The sequence below is a fragment of the Hibiscus syriacus genome, unplaced genomic scaffold (assembly GCF_006381635.1).
Source record: "Hibiscus syriacus cultivar Baekdansim isolate YM2019G1 unplaced genomic scaffold, ASM638163v2 tig00111769_pilon, whole genome shotgun sequence".
Lineage (NCBI taxonomy): Eukaryota > Viridiplantae > Streptophyta > Magnoliopsida > Malvales > Malvaceae > Hibiscus > Hibiscus syriacus.
This window is the reverse complement of record NW_024063172.1, coordinates 1,924,317-1,943,730: the sequence shown is the minus strand read 5'-3', so window position 1 is coordinate 1,943,730 and position 19,414 is coordinate 1,924,317. Positions and strand designations below refer to the sequence as shown.

At 33.2% G+C, this 19,414-nt stretch overlaps 3 protein-coding genes and 1 long non-coding RNA gene across 4 annotated transcripts; 1 reads left to right on the top strand and 3 right to left on the bottom strand.

Annotated features, from left to right (window-relative positions):
• Positions 1 to 131: 131 nt before the first annotated feature.
• LOC120169540 (DEAD-box ATP-dependent RNA helicase 41-like) lies at positions 132 to 3,357 on the bottom strand. The gene is made up of 3 exons (XM_039177660.1): positions 3,273 to 3,357; positions 2,607 to 2,687; positions 132 to 1,816 (listed from the first exon to the last, which is right to left on the bottom strand). Exons 2-3 carry the CDS (start codon positions 2,668 to 2,670, stop codon positions 279 to 281), a joined length of 1,602 nt encoding a protein of 533 aa, XP_039033591.1. The 5' UTR covers positions 2,671 to 2,687; positions 3,273 to 3,357; the 3' UTR covers positions 132 to 278.
• Positions 3,358 to 4,705: 1,348 nt separating this feature from the next.
• LOC120169516 (UPF0496 protein At3g19330-like) lies at positions 4,706 to 6,216 on the top strand. Its single transcript, XM_039177645.1, has 2 exons — positions 4,706 to 4,965; positions 5,062 to 6,216. Exons 1-2 carry the CDS (start codon positions 4,842 to 4,844, stop codon positions 6,093 to 6,095), a joined length of 1,158 nt encoding a protein of 385 aa, XP_039033576.1. The 5' UTR covers positions 4,706 to 4,841; the 3' UTR covers positions 6,096 to 6,216.
• A 3,031-nt stretch (positions 6,217 to 9,247) lies between these two features.
• Positions 9,248 to 10,063, bottom strand: LOC120170001. The gene is made up of 3 exons (XR_005520702.1): positions 9,951 to 10,063; positions 9,709 to 9,840; positions 9,248 to 9,302 (listed from the first exon to the last, which is right to left on the bottom strand). It is a non-coding gene; the product is annotated as an uncharacterized LOC120170001 (long non-coding RNA).
• A 52-nt stretch (positions 10,064 to 10,115) lies between these two features.
• Positions 10,116 to 12,582, bottom strand: LOC120169846. The gene is made up of 13 exons (XM_039177931.1): positions 12,471 to 12,582; positions 12,298 to 12,392; positions 12,112 to 12,225; positions 11,932 to 12,036; positions 11,739 to 11,810; positions 11,480 to 11,592; positions 11,238 to 11,357; positions 11,022 to 11,090; positions 10,868 to 10,955; positions 10,701 to 10,772; positions 10,508 to 10,608; positions 10,304 to 10,421; positions 10,116 to 10,211 (listed from the first exon to the last, which is right to left on the bottom strand). The coding sequence occupies exons 1-13, from the start codon at positions 12,580 to 12,582 to the stop codon at positions 10,116 to 10,118; spliced, it is 1,275 nt and encodes a 424-aa protein (XP_039033862.1).
• Positions 12,583 to 19,414: the final 6,832 nt, after the last annotated feature.

Here is a 19,414-nt window from a genome sequence, read left to right as displayed (position 1 = left end):
ATGAATATGATTGCATAAGCTGTATCGTTGAAATAGAACAAAATAAAAGAACTACCAACAAAAAATATAATCATTGAAATTGAATTTAAGGATAGTATGCGAGATCAAACACCATTCACTTGAAGAATATATTTTATGAAATGTTTCAAACTAAAATACCTACTTAATTCGGTGTTTGACGAATGATACACACAATCAGTTGCGAACAGAAGCTTTTGCATTTTCGGCTTCTTCAAATGCACTGAAAATTATGTCAACAAATAAAGAGGCACAAGACTTCAGCCACCGTACTTTCTTTTCTTAGGGTGCTTACCTGATGGCATGGAAACAACATTATACCGTGAATTACTGAGTTCTCGAGGAATAACAGCTCCAGATGATTTTAAACTATCAACTAATTCGGGAATCAATTTCCTATCCTCCTCGTTCACAAAAACAATTGCATTACCCTCCTCCCCTAATCTAGAGGCCCTACCAATCTGATGGACGTACTCCTTAATGGAATTGGGCATATCAAACACTATGACCTGTCTCACTCCTAAAAGATCCATTCCGCGACCCAAAATTCCTGTGGACACAACTACTGAAACTTCTCCGACTAAAAACGACCTCAATATTTCCCTCCTTTCCTTCATGGACTTAACACCATGTATTGACAAAGCTTTAATTCCGGTGGTGGTGGTAATTGCATCAGACAATAGATCTGCTCCTGTTCTGGAACCCACATAGACGACTGCAGGAGGCATAAAATGTTTGCTCCTTAATATGTCAAAAAGCTTTTGCTTTTTTTGTTTTGACTCAACCCAGATAGCTAGTTGCTTCACGGCCTTGCTTGGCCTGTTAGGCTTGCCAATAGAAACAATAATAATATCGGATGCCATACAACTTGCTATTTTCTCCACATCTTGTGAAATTGTTGCAGAATACATCAGCAACTGGGGTTGGGACAGAGCCGTAAAAATCTGCATCACCTGGTCCCGGAAGCCCCTTTGAAGCATGCAGTCCACTTCATCCAGACCAAATATCTTCACATCATCTAGTTCGATATCCTGCTTGGTTAAAAGATCAATAAGCCTGCCTGGTGTTCCGATAATTAGTTCCACTCCTTGCTGAACGCGATATAGTTGTCTAGCAATGGGATCTCCACCAACCACAAGTGCAGTTTTGAATGGCAAACCTTTTCCCAGCACCTTAGCTTGGTCCTCAACTTGGATACAGAGTTCCCTAGTTGGTGTTAGAACCACTGCTAACGGCTTTCTGGGATTTGAGAAGTTCTGGCGAAATTTTGCACAAAGAGAAATAATAGGAATAAGAAAGGAACCAGTTTTCCCAGAGCCTGTGTCAGCTGAAACAAGCAGGCTTTGGCCATCTAAAGCAGCTGGGATCGCTTGCATCTGGACCGGTGTTGGCATGACATACCCTGCAGTTTCCATATTTTGTACGAGCTTCTGAGGAAGCCCACAGGAAGAAAATGCCAATACTGGAGCAGGAATCACATCTCCTTTTACATTGATTTCAAGTTTCTTTCTAAGCAATTCAGTTTGATCACAAGTTAAAGATGGAGGGCCTGATCTGTCAACAGAATCTCTAACATAAAAGCATTCATCAGTAGCAGGTAATCTTTGAGGAGATGATGAGCAAACTGGCAACAAGGAGTTAGCAACCCTGAAGAGTAGAGCTTGCTTACATTCCAAGCTGCAAATATCATCATCCGTCTCATCACATATATATTCACCATAACGGCCACAAATAACACATTTCGGTTCTCCCACCAGAGCATCTCTCTGATCTTTAGAGTTCACTTTAATACCATCATCTGCAAAATGGGTGGAAAATTCAATGTGGTAAATAGGTAAGTTTGAGCTTAAGTTTCCAAGATGCAAGCCAGAAAAGGAAGAAAAACAAAGTTTTATGAAAGGTCTGTAACCAGTTAATTTCTATAATGAAAATGGTCATTCAACATGAAATACTGAAGGTTCACAAACAGAACAAAAAAAGGTGCAGGTAACACGCACTCGCACAAACAAGAAAAACAAAGAACCATAATAAAATAATAATAATGAATGGCTTGGGGCACATTTCGGAATGCTTCTATTTTTTGTTTAGTGGCCAATGTTTTTTTTTTAAAAAGGTCAAAATTTTCGATGTTGTTGGAAGCAGATTTTTGTTTTTTAAATTTTGGTAACGTTTTCAGTACTGTTACACACGAACAAACAATACCAAGGTGGCCACACTATGAAAATCAGTAAAAAAATGTTAACCAAATGAAAATGGTAAGCACAATGAGTCAAATCCTTACAACTCTTGTAATTCAACACTGTAAGCACAAAGAATCGAACCTTACAACTATCCTAATTCAGTTCCAATCGCTTCTATACTCTTTCTTTTTATGTTATTGCAACGAAAACATTACAACAAACATGTTCTCAGTTTTAATAACCGGAAACAAAAAAGATTAAAAAAAGGCAACAATCAGAACGACCCCTTAAGGTGCAGAAATGGAGCAAATCAAATCAAAATAAGATAGCCAAGGAACAAGAAATACACTGTAAGAATCAACAGGAAAAATATTTAACAAGTCAAAAGTGGTGTATAATTACCAATACCTTGATAAACATCTTCCTGTAAGGCCGAACTTTGGCATGGATCATTCCCACTTCCATTCTCCATGAATCATGAAACAAGGTCTGAAGTAAAAGAAGAATTCAGTCAGCTGTTTTTGAAGAGCAGATATATGGATTCTTAAAAGGCAAAGAAATGTTTTCATCATTGTCAATAGCCAAAGGTGAATTAAAGAGACAGCAGAATCCACTTAGATAAGAGAAGACAATGGGTGGATAAGCTAACATCGTCAAATCTATTACCTATGTGATTCCTCTTTAGCTCTGACCTAGGAAATAAACTTCATTTAAACCCTAAATTCTCTTATGATGACTAGCCTAAGAATAATACGTAAACAACTCAAATTTTAGCTAAATATGATTAAGCAGCCATTGCTCATAAATTCATAATCCTGTTTCCTCCTTCAATCTTTATCAATGCTCTTATAGTTAGTATATTACTGTTAACTAGTATTTAATGAACAATTAACATCAAAATCAATGGTTTCCAGAATGCAAAAAGAAATCAAACAAGTTATGGGTTAAGGACTATGCGGACAGGAATATGCAAATCAAGGCTACCCAGATGTAATTTACTTTCCGTTCCGAATTAAAAAAAAAAGAGAGAGAATTTATTCATACAGAAAACGAATAGGCAAAAGAAGAGCGTACCAAATAAAGGGATTTCGAAAGGCCTGGCTTGTCTTTTGAACGGCAAGAACTGGAAGTCAGGAAAGCCGATGACCAAATCGGGGCGGGGCGGGCGGTTTTCCACGCCCGAACGCGAATTTATTTATAATTTTAACATAATAATAAGTTAGGAAAACTACACTGGAAGTTACTAAACGTTTAGGTTTCTTTCGTTTTAGTCACTAAACTTTTAAAAATCTAATTGAAGTCCTTAAATATTTAGTTTGCTTTCATGCTCACATCACGTGAGGCGTTAAATTTTAGGGTAAATTACATAAATGATTATTAGTGTTTAGTGTGACTTTTTATTCTTTTCACTGAAATTTTAAAATTAACGAATTTATCATGAATATTATTGATTTATAATAAATCGATCATTTATCCGTAACTACCGTTATCGAAGATGATGTAGTGCTAATGTAACACTTTACATGCATATTGACTAAACTTTGACTTTATTATATATATTTGTATAAACACTCTCGTTCTTTTTTACTTATTTAGAAGATACATTGCAAGCTCACATTAAACATTTTATATAGCAGAAAAAATATTTTTGTTTGGTTCATAGAAAAAGAAACAACTTTTTCAACGTACAAATTTTTCATGTTATTTTTTATTCTTCGACTAATAAAAGTTATAAAATAATCCATTGATTATGGGGTATTACTTTATTAAAATCCTTAACTATTAAAAATTATAAAAATTGTCACTCAATTATTTATATGTTCTAAACTTATTGATTTTTTATTAAAAAAGTCGATGACCATTTGATTTGAACGTTAATATATTAATTGAGATATGATAAAATTATATTTTAATGATGTCTACTGGTATCATTGTTTATTTCAAACATTGACTTGACGACATAATATTTCAAGCACTAGATTGATGATATAATGTAAACAGAGATTCGATCAACAAAAAAGTAAATCAAAGCAACTCTGAAAATCAAATTTTATCATATCTCAGTGAGCAGTTTCACATCCGGCTCAGCCGAGAACCAATTTTTTAACGGAAAGGGGCGAGTTTGGAACATATGAATAATCAAGTGACTACTTTATAACTTTTAATAATCAAACGACTCAACAAAGTAATACATTATAATCAAGAGATCATTTTGTAACTTCCAATAATCAAAGAATTCAATAAAATAACGTTCTATAATTGTATGACCGTTTACATAATTTACCCTAAAATCAATTTACATTAAAAAAACTTAGGTTAAAAGAAATGAGACTTACCCTACAACCAAGTGACCAAGCCCATGTAAGTATTAATAAAGCCCGTCATTGACTTTTCTTAGCCAGCAGTTCAGCTGTCAATGTTTGAAATCTGATTCTTCATATGTTTTTCTTGATTAAATTAAACTAAATAGAAAATAAATGTATATTATTTTAATCCACGCACCCTGTCTCCTAGCTTCTTCTTCCTCCTCTAATTTTTCGATAAAAAATTCTGGAAAAGAATCACTGCGATCTTCTTAAAAGTGAAACAAACCATTTCATTTCCTTTTTTTTCTGTGTGGGGTTTCGGCCATTGTTGAAGAAGATGCAGTGCCTCTCCTTCAATCTCAATTCATCGGCCCAATCGTTTCCCAGCTCGCCTCAGTCCCAATTTCAATCTCAAATTCATCAGAACGGTGTAAATTCTTGCCCCCCAACACATTCGCAGGGTAACTCTCTCTTGGTTTTACTTGATGATCCTTTTCTTAATGACACGGGAAGTGTTTGTGTAAATGCCTCAATGAAAATTGCTTTATTTATTTCAGGGAATTCAACTGAATGTGACGGAACACCCAGATCCAGCACAACTCAGCTATCACCCTCCTTCAATATCCGTGAAGAATACAATCGCGCATTGCAGACCAATTCTTGCAATGAGATTCGCTCTAGAATTGGAGATCAAGAGCACGTCGATAACCATCAGCTGAATTTGTCGCAGGTACTGCACCCCGACAGAGAATCCGTCCACCAAGCTCTTCGCCACATCGATCCCAAGGCTACCCTCACTCGCTTGGTTTCTACCTATTTCGATCACAGCGAAAACATCTGCACTCTCTGCCTCGAACTCCACAAATGCATATCTAATGCCCGTTTCCTTTATGGTCCCATTACTGAGCTTCTTGAAGTGTTCCCTAATGAACTAAGTTCCATCAATCACTCGCAGTGTGACTGGGCTTTCGATATTTTCCTCAAATTCGATAGCCTGGACAATCCTTTTCCTTCACGGGATTCTCATAACTTCAACGAAATGAGCCGCAGTTTCTCCCAGCTCAAGGAACAGCTTGATCAGCGCCTCCACAAATCCCATTCTAGGGGTCGTATCTTGGACCGCGCAATGACTCGATCAGCCATTTGTCTCATCGGCACTGTCGTTGGTATCGCCGTTACAGCCGTGGTTATCTCCACTCATGCACTTGCTGCAATTGTAGGCCTTTTCGCTACCCCGCTTTGTCCCATTTATGTTCCGAGTCATGTCAAGAAGAAACACATTGCTCAACTGAAAGCTGCTTACGGTGGGTCTTTTCACCATATCAATGACCTTGACACCATTGTCTGCCTTGTTGCCCGGTTACATGATTCGGTCGAGCGAGACAAGGACCTTATGCGGATCGGACTCGAGAGGGGTAGGGACATATACCCCATATATCAAGTTGTGAATCATCTTCGCAATAACCACGGTAAAATTCTTGACCAGCTCAAAGAACTCGAGGAGCATATATGCCTATGCTTCAATGTCATCAATAAATTTCGAGGTAACCTGTTCAAGCAGATTCATCCTCATCAATCTACTGATTCTTGATACTCCTACTGTCGATGTAATTATAGCCATACAGTCGATATAACATGCTCTGACTATTGTACTCTAATTCTACTGATCCACAGGCTTGAGTGCTGAACTCCATTTCTCCATAGCCATTTGCTTAACATGACTCTGTTTTTTATTTTAAAATCAATAATGCCCATATCTCTGCATTGTTTAGATTTGCAGCTCAACTTCTTCTTTTCTAGATTTTGTTTTGCAAATCTGATTTTTTCTTAATAAATCTTCCTATAAATATGATAGATATTCTCTCTGTTTTTGTAACATATTTTTTTAGGGTTAGACTTGCCCTCCTCAATTAGAGATTATTTATAATTTTAATAAAAAGTTATTTTCAAAATTATATGAGAAAAAATATCAAGATTCAATAATTTATCTTGTGGCTAAGGATGTTTATATTGTCTCATTTTATGTGAGTTCGAATCTCAATATTTGATTACTATAAAAAAATATAATACTTATTTGTTTAAAAAAAAGAGAGAAAATATAAAAATATCACTTTGTCTTCTACTATTTTTTCTTGAATATTTCAGTCTTAACGTTTCAATTTGGAGCAAAATATCACATGATTAGATAAAAATTATTAAGTGACTAATTGTCAATATTTCAGATAAATGTGAGAAGTAAAAATTACTTGGTTGTTTTTCATATAAGAATGCCTCGTGAGGGTAGAGATAGTTCTTCGGAGGATGTTGAGGGGGAGGTAATCCCTCTGGTTGGGATAAGAGTCACTTCTCCGGTGAAGGGGACATTAAATCAGATAGGGTGCTGGACATGTATTACGTTATTTTATTATTAATTTGATGGGAATAAGTTTATCTCGCTGATCATAGCGGTTTATCCCTTTTGGTATTGGATGAAGAGCCACAACCGTTAAAGTAGCGTTCATCAATTAGTTTTTTTTTCAGAGATCAAAGAAAAAGATATAAAGAGAAAATTAGAGTCTAAGAGGAAAAAAATGTGATCTGATTATTATAGTTATTCGTAGATTATCAAGCTAAATAAATTTAGTCGTCATATCATAAACTTTATTCTGATAGATAATGTGAGTTTATCATAGATCTTGTCAATGTAATATAGGTAGCTCGGAGAATATGAACTTTGATATATCAGATTTGTTATAGTAAAATTAAAGTCGGCTGAATTACATATCGATTTCACTATTTATTTTATTTTTTATTAATAAAAAAAATTAAAGTTGGTATAGTTACATATCAACTTCAATATTCACTATTTTTTAATTTAAAATTTCACTTTATTAAATAATTATTCACTTTGTAAAATACTGATTTTAAATTAAAGAGATTAAATAGTGAAGTCGGTTTGTAAATATATAATCTTAAATTTTTAATTTTAAAAATAAAATAAAAGTGAAGTCGGTATATAATTTGACCGACTTTGCTTTTACTGTGACAAATATAATTGATTGAAAAATAAAAATGTTAAAAAATGTGTACTATTTTCTAAACTGAAAAACTCAAATATAATATTTGAGTAATTTTACCATAATTCAAGTTTTTGGAATTCCAAAGAAAATTAAAATAAGGGGTGGTTTGTTTACTTCAAAATGATTAAACGCTGAATGATTCAAATGTTGAATGATTTAGAGACTCTGTATGAATTAGCTCTGAATGTGATATGTTGTTTGATAATGGCTCTGGATAATTTTAAATGTATTTCTGTGTTGAATCATTAAGTAATGTTTTACTGAATCAGTCAACACTGAATCATTTAGAGACGGAATGATTCTAATAAAAAACAAACAAACAACCTCTAAACCTGACAGCCGAAACCATTGCTTACATAATTAATTAAGAAAATTGGTAGGAGAAATGCAAGCACGAGGACAATGCATGACACATATGTCATGATTACATATTTTATTTTCTGATATTAGATTCGGGTAAATTACACTTTTAGTATGCAAACTATCACTTTTGTTATGTTTGAGTCATTCAACTATTATTTTTTAAAATCATATCTAACATTATATTTTGATTTCATTTTGATCCCTCACCATTAAAAATTAACTGATTTAATGATTTGGTGTTTTCTTTAATGATGACATGATATTATCATTGTTAAATTTTTAACGAGTTGTGGTCAAAATAGAATCAAAACTAAACATTAGAAAAAATATTGAAAAATAATTAAATGACCAAAACGGAATAAATGTGATAGTTAAGATTAAAATGATGTAATTAATGTTTCAAGATCATGCCGTGGCAACTACCATTGTGATTCCGATTTCTAGTTGCAGAGAAAGAGAGAACCAAAAGAACCCCGGCAGAGCTCGACAGAGAGATAGCTATGATCCCGGTTATAGATTTCTCAAAACAAGACTCCATAAAGCCGGGCAGCCATGAATGGGGTTCGACGAAACATTGAGTCCGGGAAGCACTAGAGGAGTACGGCTGCTTCGGGGCTTTGTTCGACCGAGTCGAGGAGCTTCGGAGTCCGGTGTTTAGAACCTTGGAAGAGCTCTTCCACTTGCCTTCACAAACAAAAAGGCTTTGTGTTTCAGAATCTTTGTTGGTCGTTAAAAACGGACACACATATCACACACTTCACTTGCAAAAACCCTGAAGCGAACATTTTTTCTTTTCAAAATTAAAATTGGCAGTAAAGCTATGGTATCATTCGCTTGGCTAGTAATGGAATTAGAGAAGACGATTATGAGGATGATTTCAGAGAGTTTTGGGGTTGAGAAAGACATGGATGAACTCATCGACTCCACAAATTATCAGCGAAGGGCCATGAAATATGAAGGGTCCAACACCAGCAAGCCAACCGCTGGGATGGTTGAGCGCCATGACCAGAATATGCCGACTCTTTTGTATGAAACGAGGTTGATGGATTGGAGATCCAAAGCAAAGATGGGAAATGGATGAATATAAAGCCTTCACCCAACTCTCTAAGTGTCATCATTGGAGAATCCCTTAGTGTAAGCCTTCACCCAACTCTCCAAAGTAAAAATGATCAATTAATACAATCCAAGATTAAGATACATGAGTATATGTTACAAATAATACTTTTGCAAGATGACCAAGATGACATAATTTGTGAACATATTAATTATAGTAAACTATATAGACATAATTCAAACTCAACATAAGCATGCTTCTTAATGCTGTTGATTACTTGATATTCAACTTAAGACCAATGCAACAACACATGCCCTCCCACCTGAAACCAAAAGGAAAGGAATAGTTGCATGATCTTAATACTACAGTTTTGAGCTGCGTCAATATTAATAATTCAGGTCACAAATGAATCCAATACGAACCCCCATGGCTGTTCAGCCCTCCAACCTACATGATAGATTCAAACCGCAGGAATTATCTGCTTGTATTCTGTGAGTGTGCGACCATAATTTGCTCCTGTCATAGGGCGTGTGACCGTAAATTTCATGTTAGTAATATGAATTGCTGGTTAGTCAACTAATGATTTTCATCCAATATGAGTTATTTTGATAAAAAATTGAAACATCGGGAGTTAAAATATTTCAAAAAAAAGAAAAGAATATGTACCAGAATGACCTTCAGACAAACAATAGAGACTGATTTTGTCATTATACAAAAAAACAACTTACCAAGGCTGAAATCTCCACAAATCAAGATGACATGGCACCCTGTCTTGCCTTGAGCACTACTTCTTCAGTGGTCACACCAATTATATCATTAGCACGCGCTAATCCCACACAGGCATATTTCCCAGTAGGATCCTGCATTTCGTACACCATGTTATACATTCATCAACTTAGACCAAAACCAATGAATAACATCTACATATATATACACACACACAAACATGTAAAACCTAGTTTGTGTTGACCTTAGTAAGAACTTTCAAGTTCTGTAGCTTTGCAAGTGCATCATCCACGTCAAAGTTGCAGCTCTCCCCAAACTCCTCTTTTAGTAGTTCCTCACACCTCTGATCCAATTCCTACATCCATTTATCAGCACATTATGCAATACACTTCTTTTTTATCTCTTCGATTCAATCCTCGTACAGTATGCCGTATATGCATCGTACCTTGGCAGTGGCTTTACCTTGCTCCATTAGTATGAAGAATGCAATGATCACCTCTTTCACCTGCACACAACATTATGTACATGGACTGTGTTATGTTCATTGGTTTTGACAGGCAAATCTGCTTGAAATTGAGGGAAAGAAAGCAGGCTTACTTCCTGTTGGATCACATCATCACACAAGTGAAGCAAAGTTCCCCTTCCGCTGTCGAGTTGCTTTTCGTACATGGACTGTGTTATTAGGTTCTGATATGCAGCCATGTTCGCTTCGAACCTGTATGGCAATTCGAGAAACAATCAGGCAACGCCCCTGATGCTTTACCATGTACACGAATTGATCAAAGATGGACGAAAACCTACGTTAAGTAAGTCTTAGCACAGTAACCAACCACTGTTGACAGAATAGCAAAAATGACCCACATATCAGCTTTAGGCGTTTCAAGAGAAGTGATCACTGCAACCTGTGGAATAGGGCTTTTCATTTCAATATAAATACAGTAAGAAATGGTGGGGCGAAGATGAAACGAGCGAGAACGATGATTGCTTAACTGACCAGCCCCACTACAGCAGAGGCAATGAATGTGACCCAATCCATAGGAGTTAATCCAGGATTCTTCTTTTCAGGCTGTTAAAAAAGCATACAGAATGTAAAGTGATGCCCAATATCACCATGTCGTATAACGACTTTAAGTCGCAAAAGAGCTAATAAGGTAGACTCACAAGGACTATTTCCAGATCTGCCATAGGAATATGTTTGAAATGCTTTATATGTATGCCTCGATCCTTTTTCGGTCCTTGACTCGATTTCCTGGAAGTTCACCATACTATTTAGATGCAATCGGAAACATGTATGATAAGATGCAGCAGAAAGTACCTGTAAACAACAATTATCCTCTCGAACGTCGGTTCTTGAATTGTAGCCTTGGTAATCAAGTTCCGAATGCTGAAAGAAGAAAGTTACCGAGTAGAAACAACACCAGAAGCATATAAGATGTAAAGCAAATTTCAAGATTCTCATGAAAGACACTAGGCTCCAGATGATATGGTACATAATGTTCATTAATGAAAACTGTTTTACCAAGATAACAACCTTAGTTCCATTTTATCGAGACCGACGCGCTCGACATAGAATTCTTCACTAAGGTCCTCATCCTTCTTTGGCAATTCCTTATGCGCCCTTCTTGATTTTCTGCAGAAAATGTTGCCCAACCTGCAAGGAACATTTCCAAAAGTCTTCAGAATTCCATCTAAGCAACAGTATGGAAAGGTACATTCACCAAGAATAAGCCATAAGCACTGATACAAGGAAATGACTGTCCAGAACATACTCACCTAGTTTGCTTCATAAGAAGTGCCCAAAGCTGTGCAAGGATTATGTCTACCTTCTCCATGTAGAAAAAATTAGTTGTTCGATCGATTCCGATCCCACGTCTGAAGATGATGTACTAGACACAAAAAAACCATACTTAGCTTGAAAAAGAGTGTTCAAACCAATACTTGTTAATCAAATATGTTCAAATATGGTACTGAATCATCTTTGTATTTCGAATATGTTCGATGAACATTTATCGAGAATGATGCGATCCACAACCTTATCAGCAAAATATGGAAGGTTATCTCGAGGATGATCAGCAAAATATTTCCTTAGAAGTGTATTGTCAATCTGAATTCGGTAAGGAAAAAAAAGCATGATGTAAGATGAGAGAACACACATTGCAGTATTTCAAATGAAAGATTAATAATTTGAGCAGATAATGTGCATAACACATGAAGTTGAAGATGACCTTTGTTTCATCAACTGTAATGGGGAGATTAAGAAGATATTGGCCAGAAGTAGCAAGATCAATCTCATCATCTGAAACTATCTTAAAATTACTCTTTTCCATAACCTGTACACCAAAACAAAGGGAATTTCAAGAATTTGTGCAATTTCATTTTTGTTCCATTAGAAGCAAGAAGAATACCTGAAATAAATATGTCAAGAAATTCTGCTCAAGTAGATCGATTTCAGCAGGAGTTAAATTCTGCTGCTGCAACTTTTGATCCCCATGTACAGGGTCGAAGAGGGAGAATAATTGCTAACAAAAACAAAACGAAATTAGAACAAGAAGACAAGATAAAGGGACAAAATGGTTGAAGGGTTATGTTACCATCAAATCCTCAAACTGAAGAAGATACCAAGCTCGAACCGTGTACTCGACTCGCTTGCAGAACTTCACAAACTCAGCCCGATCTGTACTATGTTCTGCGACACATGAAAAGAAAAAACAACAGTTTGAAACTCAAAGATGATGCCATTATACAAGAGAATGTGGGTACGTACGAATGAGATTGGACAAAGTCATGATGATTTTAGGCTTGAGAGTGAGAATAACGGATTCACGCTCCAGGCGAACCACTTCCTTCTTGATGTCATTGGCCTTGGCCTTAAACATGTTGCTGCAGATTGAACAAGTGAGCCAAAATCAGAAAAACAAAAATGGAGGAACAAACTAGAGAAGAAACCGAAATGGTAATGACAGTTTTATCATGAAAATCGTTTCATTGCAAGGGGCGTAAGCCAAGCCTGGGAGGTCGGTCCTTAAGTAAGACTCGGAACCAACATTGTAATAGTAAATAATAGGGTAAAGTACACAAATTATCCCCGACAATAGGGTACTGCTTTATTAAATCTATCAACTATTAAAAGATATAAAATAGTTCTCCAATTATAAAATGTTATTTTGTTGAGTCCTTCAACTATTAAAAGTTACAAAATGATAACTTGACTATTCATTATGTTTCAAACTTTTCATTTTCTGGTATTCTGAGCTAAACGTTAACTTGCTGACTCTGATATGATAAAATTTGATCCTAGAATCTCAAGCAACAATCATATTTCAGTCATCATGTTAATGTCTAGCTTAGACAACCATCGTTTTTTTATGAAAAATGAAGAATTTAGAACATAATGAATAGTCGAGTGATTATTTTATAATTTTTAAAAATCGATGGATTAAATAAAATAATATTCTATTATTAGAGGACTATTTTATAACTTTTAATAGATGATGTACTCAATAAAGCAGTAATATTTAATCTATATATCATAATTAGATCATGGTTGCCCACGTGAAAGAAAAATTAATACTAATAAATGAAAAAAAACCTATCAGTTAATTTATTAGGAGGAGACGTTTGTTCTTCTAAAGATACATTTGAGAATAATTAAAAAATATTTTTGCATTAAAAAAAAGTGGTTTTACAATAAAAAAACATTGAGAAACACTTTTAATTGCAAATGAGAAGAGATAGATCGTAAGTTATTCAAGATTTGTTCGGTTAAAGTTTAGTAAACATTCGAGTAAAATTTACTGACTCAAGCTTGAATTCAACTCGAATTTTTAACGAGCCAAAACGAGTTATTTGATACTGACTCGAACAGCTCGCAAGCTACTCAAAAAAAATAATATATTAAAATTTATATTTTAAATTAAATTATTAATAATACTAACATTTACATGTTATTTTTTTTAGAAAAAATATAATATAAAGCTTTCATGTACTTAAAGTTATAGTTCGAGTCGAGCTTCAATTTTTAAAATAACTAGTCAATTTAATATTCATTTAAACTAAACTAAAATATTATTCATATTTAATAATATTCAATTATAAAACTAGCATATATAATTAAAATCAAAGCATTTCAGACATATTGAATCAGAGCATCAGAAATATAAATATGTACATGCCAACTAAGAAATATAAAAAAAAAACATCAGAAATATATCATACTGATTTTGGATATATGAATTGGATCTCAAAATATGAATGTTTAGCCTGGCTCCTTACTCCTCTATCAACTTTACTTCACCTACGTGTAAAACAATTACACACTAAATTTTCTACTTAGTGAGACAACAAATAATATAGATAAAATATTTAACAAATAAAATAAATGATATCATATAAAAGCATTATTAAATAAAATACATATAATTATCAAAACATATGTTCTTAATAAGAACAACACTATAAAAATTCCATAAGTCAACTATACTATGCCATTTCAGATTTATATTTTTCTATTCAAATCAAATTGTTGCCTACTGTTTTTTCATGAGAATATATGGTACGTGAGTTAGATAACGAGTGTGCACGCTATACGCAGATCTACTGCCAATAACATATAACACTTTTAGTGCTAAATAAAAGTATAGGTACCGTAAAACGCAGTACCACTATACTAAATCAGAAACAGATATGATGATCCGTGACGTCAAAACATCATGAATATCATAATGCACATTTAGTGTTAGACAAATGTACATGAATGTACCAGATTAGATCAGTAATCAGATATCACTCCACCTCATGGCATGTCATTGTACCACTAACCCTCGTTCTCTTATAATATGCTTAATTTCAAATCAAGTACTAATTTTACCTATAAAAGCATCCATAAAATCAGATATAAACCAATTCTCATTAAATCGGATTTTGGGTAGTTCATACCAAAAAATATTCACATGCTATATATAAAATAAAATAATAATAAAATGTATACATTCAAAATACGATTTAAAAATATTTTCTTTTAGACCGGTCGAGATTAACTTATTGCAAGTCTTCCTATTACTATATTAAACAAAAAGTTAGTTGCACCTACCTGTTGTCTCTCTAGCTTTACCACTACGTTCACTTTATTCTTGAATTTTATCCTCTCCTTTCTTAACTCATTCGGAGCTTGATTTTGATCGCAAGCTACACATCATCATTTTCACCGACAAATTCAATTTAAAATATTAATTAGTACTTTTACTAATAATATAATAAACTCGAATTCGAGTAAAATTCTAAAAATTTCCATGAACATATATTTGAATAAAATGTCAAAAACATAATAAATATATATTCGATATTATTTTCTCCAACTTAACTAATTTCTAACCCAAGTTTTACAAAATACACTTCTTAGTTCTTGAAATTAATATTCCATATCCAAAATTCACTTTACTTCCCATAAATTCACAACTAACCCACAACTACATATTTCTTTAAATTTAATCTCTATAATTCGAACATCTCACCATTAATCTCTATCCATCACTTTTATTCCATGTTAGTCACCATATACAACTTCATATAATATTTTCAAATCAAATATTTCAATCTTGCATTTTTGCTATTTCATCACCAACTTTTCTTAAACTTCCAACTTAATTCTTCATCATTCACCATCTTCCAAAATAGTCCAATTCATCATCTTAACACTTATTTCCAGTATAGTACTTCAATTTCCCAACAATTACCCAATAATCTTTCAACTTCACAAAACCTAGAAAAAAGGTCCCTTAAGTTTAACATTACTCCAAATTGATCCAAAACTTAATTCCAATCACATTAAATTATTCTTACATCCATTCTAAGCCTTAAAGAAATTTTTACAAAATTTTTCCTTTTTATTTCCACCTAGACCTAATTTTTCAAGAATTTCTCCTAATGGTCTCCAACTTTGTTTCAAACTCAATTTCATCATCAACAACTCAATTTCATCCATTCCCAATCATTTCTAACCATTTTCATATAAAAAAAACCAAAAATTAATATTTCTCATAAAACTCATACATGACCAAATACTTACAACTTTTTCCCTTAGTGGTTTTTAAATAGCTTTAAGCATGTATATGATTTCATAACACTTCTAAGATCAAAATCAAACCTAATTTCAATCAAATTCAACTTCCCCGATATCCACCAAAAATACCCATTTTCACATTTCAACATGAAACAATGCAGTACTTATATCAATTTGTAGAGAAACTAGTGTAGAACATTTTCTTATTTCACAAATTAGTCTTAAATCTCACTAAAAGTTCAGCCCAAGAATATAAATTTAGTGGGTTTCATTTTTTTGATATGGAGTTTGTATAAAAGTCTGTTAAAATATAAAGATCGATATAATATTCAAATATCTGGTTCGAATATGAAGCTTACAAAAATTTAAAGGAAGGTAGTTTTGAGTTAGAAAATTTATAATGATAATTTGAATCAATGGTATTTGATGTGGATTAGTGGAATTTGCACTATAAAGCGGAATAGAGAAATTCAATAACTAAATTGAATTTTTTGAAAATTAGAAGGGCAAAAAGGGAAAATTTTAAATGGGATTTTTATATTTAAATAAGAATATTAAAATGGAGATAAAAAATGGCATGGAGGTAAATAATAGGATTCATTAATGGCAATTTTGACTTTTGGGCTAAAAGAAATTTGTAATTCATTTTAAATGAGCTTTTAAGATACAGTTCAGAGATATTTTGAAGGAAATTTCTATTCTTCTCCGGCAGCTGAACGAAACTCTTGGCTGTGGAGTTTTCAAAGAAAAGCCAAAACAATGGCTAGTTGGGAGGAGAGTGAGCGGCGGAAAATTCTCAACAATAATAAAAGAAAACATAAAGGAAGGTTGAAACAGAGAAATTATTGGGATGGTTATTGATCACCGTGTCATCTGTGATTCCGATCAATAATATTTTTTCATATTAATTTTTTTAAAGTAAATTTACACCTCTTTCATATATGTAAATAAGAAATGAGTAATTATTCAGAAATTATTTTAAAATCTGTGACACATCTGTAACGCCGTGAACGTTAAATAATTGAAACGGGATTATGGGTGTTAATCCAAAAGTTTTGGGTAAACTATGCTACAAGTCTCTAAACTTTTGAGAAACTTGCAAAAGTTTAAAAAATTCTTATTCAATTCAGTTTAACCCCAAAATTTGGGGGTGTGACATTAATGATACTAAATAATAATAATTTTATCATTTTAATCACGACTTTGTCGTTCAAATTTTACGTTTGTTGGTAATCTAATTTTTTTTTTTTTGCTTATTTGACCCGTTTCAATTCAAAATTAAATATGAACAAGGCTTGCTAAACCAATGAGTCAGTGCCACCTAACAATATTTTAGTCACAAATTAGCCATCTTTCATTTGGCGAATTCAATGGAAGTAGTTAACCTACAACTAATCCGTCGATATAATGAATATTAAGCAACCTTTTGTTTTTAATTACATTTTGAAGGCTTAAAAATTATTCTCTCAAAATTAGTATGTACAAATGCACTATTTGGTTATGCTATTATGATTTTTTTAATATTAGGATTAATTTACTTTTTAAAGTTCTTATTGAATTTTTTTTACATGAAATTGTTATTAATCTTTTTGAAATGTTTTATTAGATGGAATTAGGGGTGTGCAAGTCCGAGTACCCGAGTTTTCGGGTACCCGAAGTGTTGGATACTCGGATCTTCGGGTAATTGATTTCTCGACCCGTGTCCTGACCCAGACGTTGCGGGTACCCGGTAATTGGGTACTCGGATATTCGGGTTTTTTTTCTTCAAATTATTAATTAAAAAACACACACAAATTTAAATGTTTGAAACTTCGAATTACATAATGCAACACCCACACATAATTAAAAAAATGTTAGTCCAACATCCAAACATAATTAAAAAATGTCATGTTAGCATCATTGTTCATTTTTAAATATGGGTGACCAAAACATAATAAAAAATGTAACGTTAGGTATAATTTTGAAGAAAAAATAATCGAGCGACCAAAACATAAATTAGATAATATATAAGTGAACAAATAGGTAGTTTACCCTAAATAAAAATATATATATGAATTATATTAGATAATATATAAGTAACAAAATACGTAGTTTACCATAAATAATAATCGAGTGACCAAAACATAAATTAGATAATATATAAGTGACCAAATAGGTAGTTTACCCTAAATGATAATCGAGTAACCAAAACATAAATTAGATAATATATAAGTGACTAAATAGGTAGTTTACCCTAAATAATAATCAAGTGACCAAAGCATAAATTAAATAATATATAAATGACCAAATTAGGTAATTTACCCTAAAACAATCCCTAACTAGGTACTCGGGTACCCGGAAAAATTCAATTTTGTGAGCCGGACCCGACCCGGTAAATGTTGGTCGGGTACTCGATCCAGTCGGGTATTTTTTTTAAAAGAAAATTACCTGGTCTTTTAGGTTCGGATCAATAGGTCGACGGGTCGGGTATTTTTGACCACCCTAGGTGGAATGATATATATTTAATTGATCCCATCCACATCATATGTGCAAATGATTAAGTTATTTCTGCAAAAATATACATTCATCATAATGGTTACTCCAATTGTTGAACTGATGTGATTTTATTTTATTTTTCTCAAGAAACTGATGTGATTCTTATTTTCAAAAGTTGAAGGATATGTTTGAAAAAGTAAATTTTGAGTAATTAATAGACTAAATTATGTATTTACTCACCTACCTATTCCTATGGTTCCATTTTTTTTATCCAACTATTTTTTTAAATCATGCTTAAAGTTATGTTTTGATCACATACCATTAAAATATTGACGGTGATACTGACGTATTATCATAAAATAATGTCATATCATCATTAAAAAAAATTAAAAAGAGTGTCATGCCAACATTTTGTTTGTTTTTAACTGCGTGTGACTAAAAATGAACCAAAACGTAATATTAAGTATAAGTTTGGAAAAAAATAGTTGGATGACCAAAACAGAAGTTTCAAAATAGGTGTGTGAATAAATGCATAGTTTACCCTAATTACTAAGCAAGTAAGAAATTAGGTAAACTATACCGTTAGTACCTAAGCTATCAGTTTTGGTCCATTTTAGTCCCTAAACTTGCAATTTTTTCAAAATCATATCAAACGTTTAGTTTTTGTTTTATTTTAGTACCCCACCGTTAAAAACTTAATGTGTTTAATATCTAAACTATCAAGTTTGGTCTGATTTAGTACCTAAATGTTTTTAATTTTTTTCAAAACTTAATGTTAAATTTTGAACAGAAGTACTAAATGAAAGAAAAACTAAACTTTAAGTATAATTTTGAGAAAATTAAAAGTTTAGGTAAAAACAGACCAAAACCGATAGTTTATGTACTAAATACATAATTTTCGCTAAGAAATATATGCAATGAATAAAAATTGGGATGCCAACCCCACCAAACAAATCCCAGTGCCCCTGGACCAGTGGCCAACCCCAACCCATATGCACCAAATATCAAATCTTCTCCCTTACAAGAAACATCCATTTTTACAATATCCTACTAATTTCAAATCTTTGCCAGCCTCCAATCAAACATGGCCACGTTCCCTTTAATGTCATTTTCACTTCAGGTCCTTATAAATATCTGATAAGTTCAATCACACCGTTGCAAGTTTGTGACTGGCA

What these genes read in the sequence shown, in the direction of transcription:
- LOC120169540 (XM_039177660.1), bottom strand. Translation starts at nt 2,670, where the DNA reads ATGGAGAATGGAAGTGGGAATGATCCATGCCAAAGTTCGGCCTTACAG. An exon ending in ACAGGAAGATGTTTATCAAG is followed by an intron (nt 1,817 to 2,606) that starts GTATTGGTAATT and finishes CCCATTTTGCAG; the next exon opens with ATGATGGTATTAAAGTGAAC.
- LOC120169846 (XM_039177931.1), bottom strand. Translation starts at nt 12,582, where the DNA reads ATGTTTAAGGCCAAGGCCAATGACATCAAGAAGGAAGTGGTTCGCCTG. An exon ending in TTCCATATTTTGCTGATAAG is followed by an intron (nt 11,593 to 11,738) that starts GTTGTGGATCGC and finishes TTTTGTGTCTAG; the next exon opens with TACATCATCTTCAGACGTGG. An exon ending in CAGATCTGGAAATAGTCCTT is followed by an intron (nt 10,773 to 10,867) that starts GTGAGTCTACCT and finishes CTTTTTTAACAG; the next exon opens with CCTGAAAAGAAGAATCCTGG.
- LOC120169516 (XM_039177645.1), top strand. Translation starts at nt 4,842, where the DNA reads ATGCAGTGCCTCTCCTTCAATCTCAATTCATCGGCCCAATCGTTTCCC. An exon ending in CCCCCCAACACATTCGCAGG is followed by an intron (nt 4,966 to 5,061) that starts GTAACTCTCTCT and finishes TATTTATTTCAG; the next exon opens with GGAATTCAACTGAATGTGAC.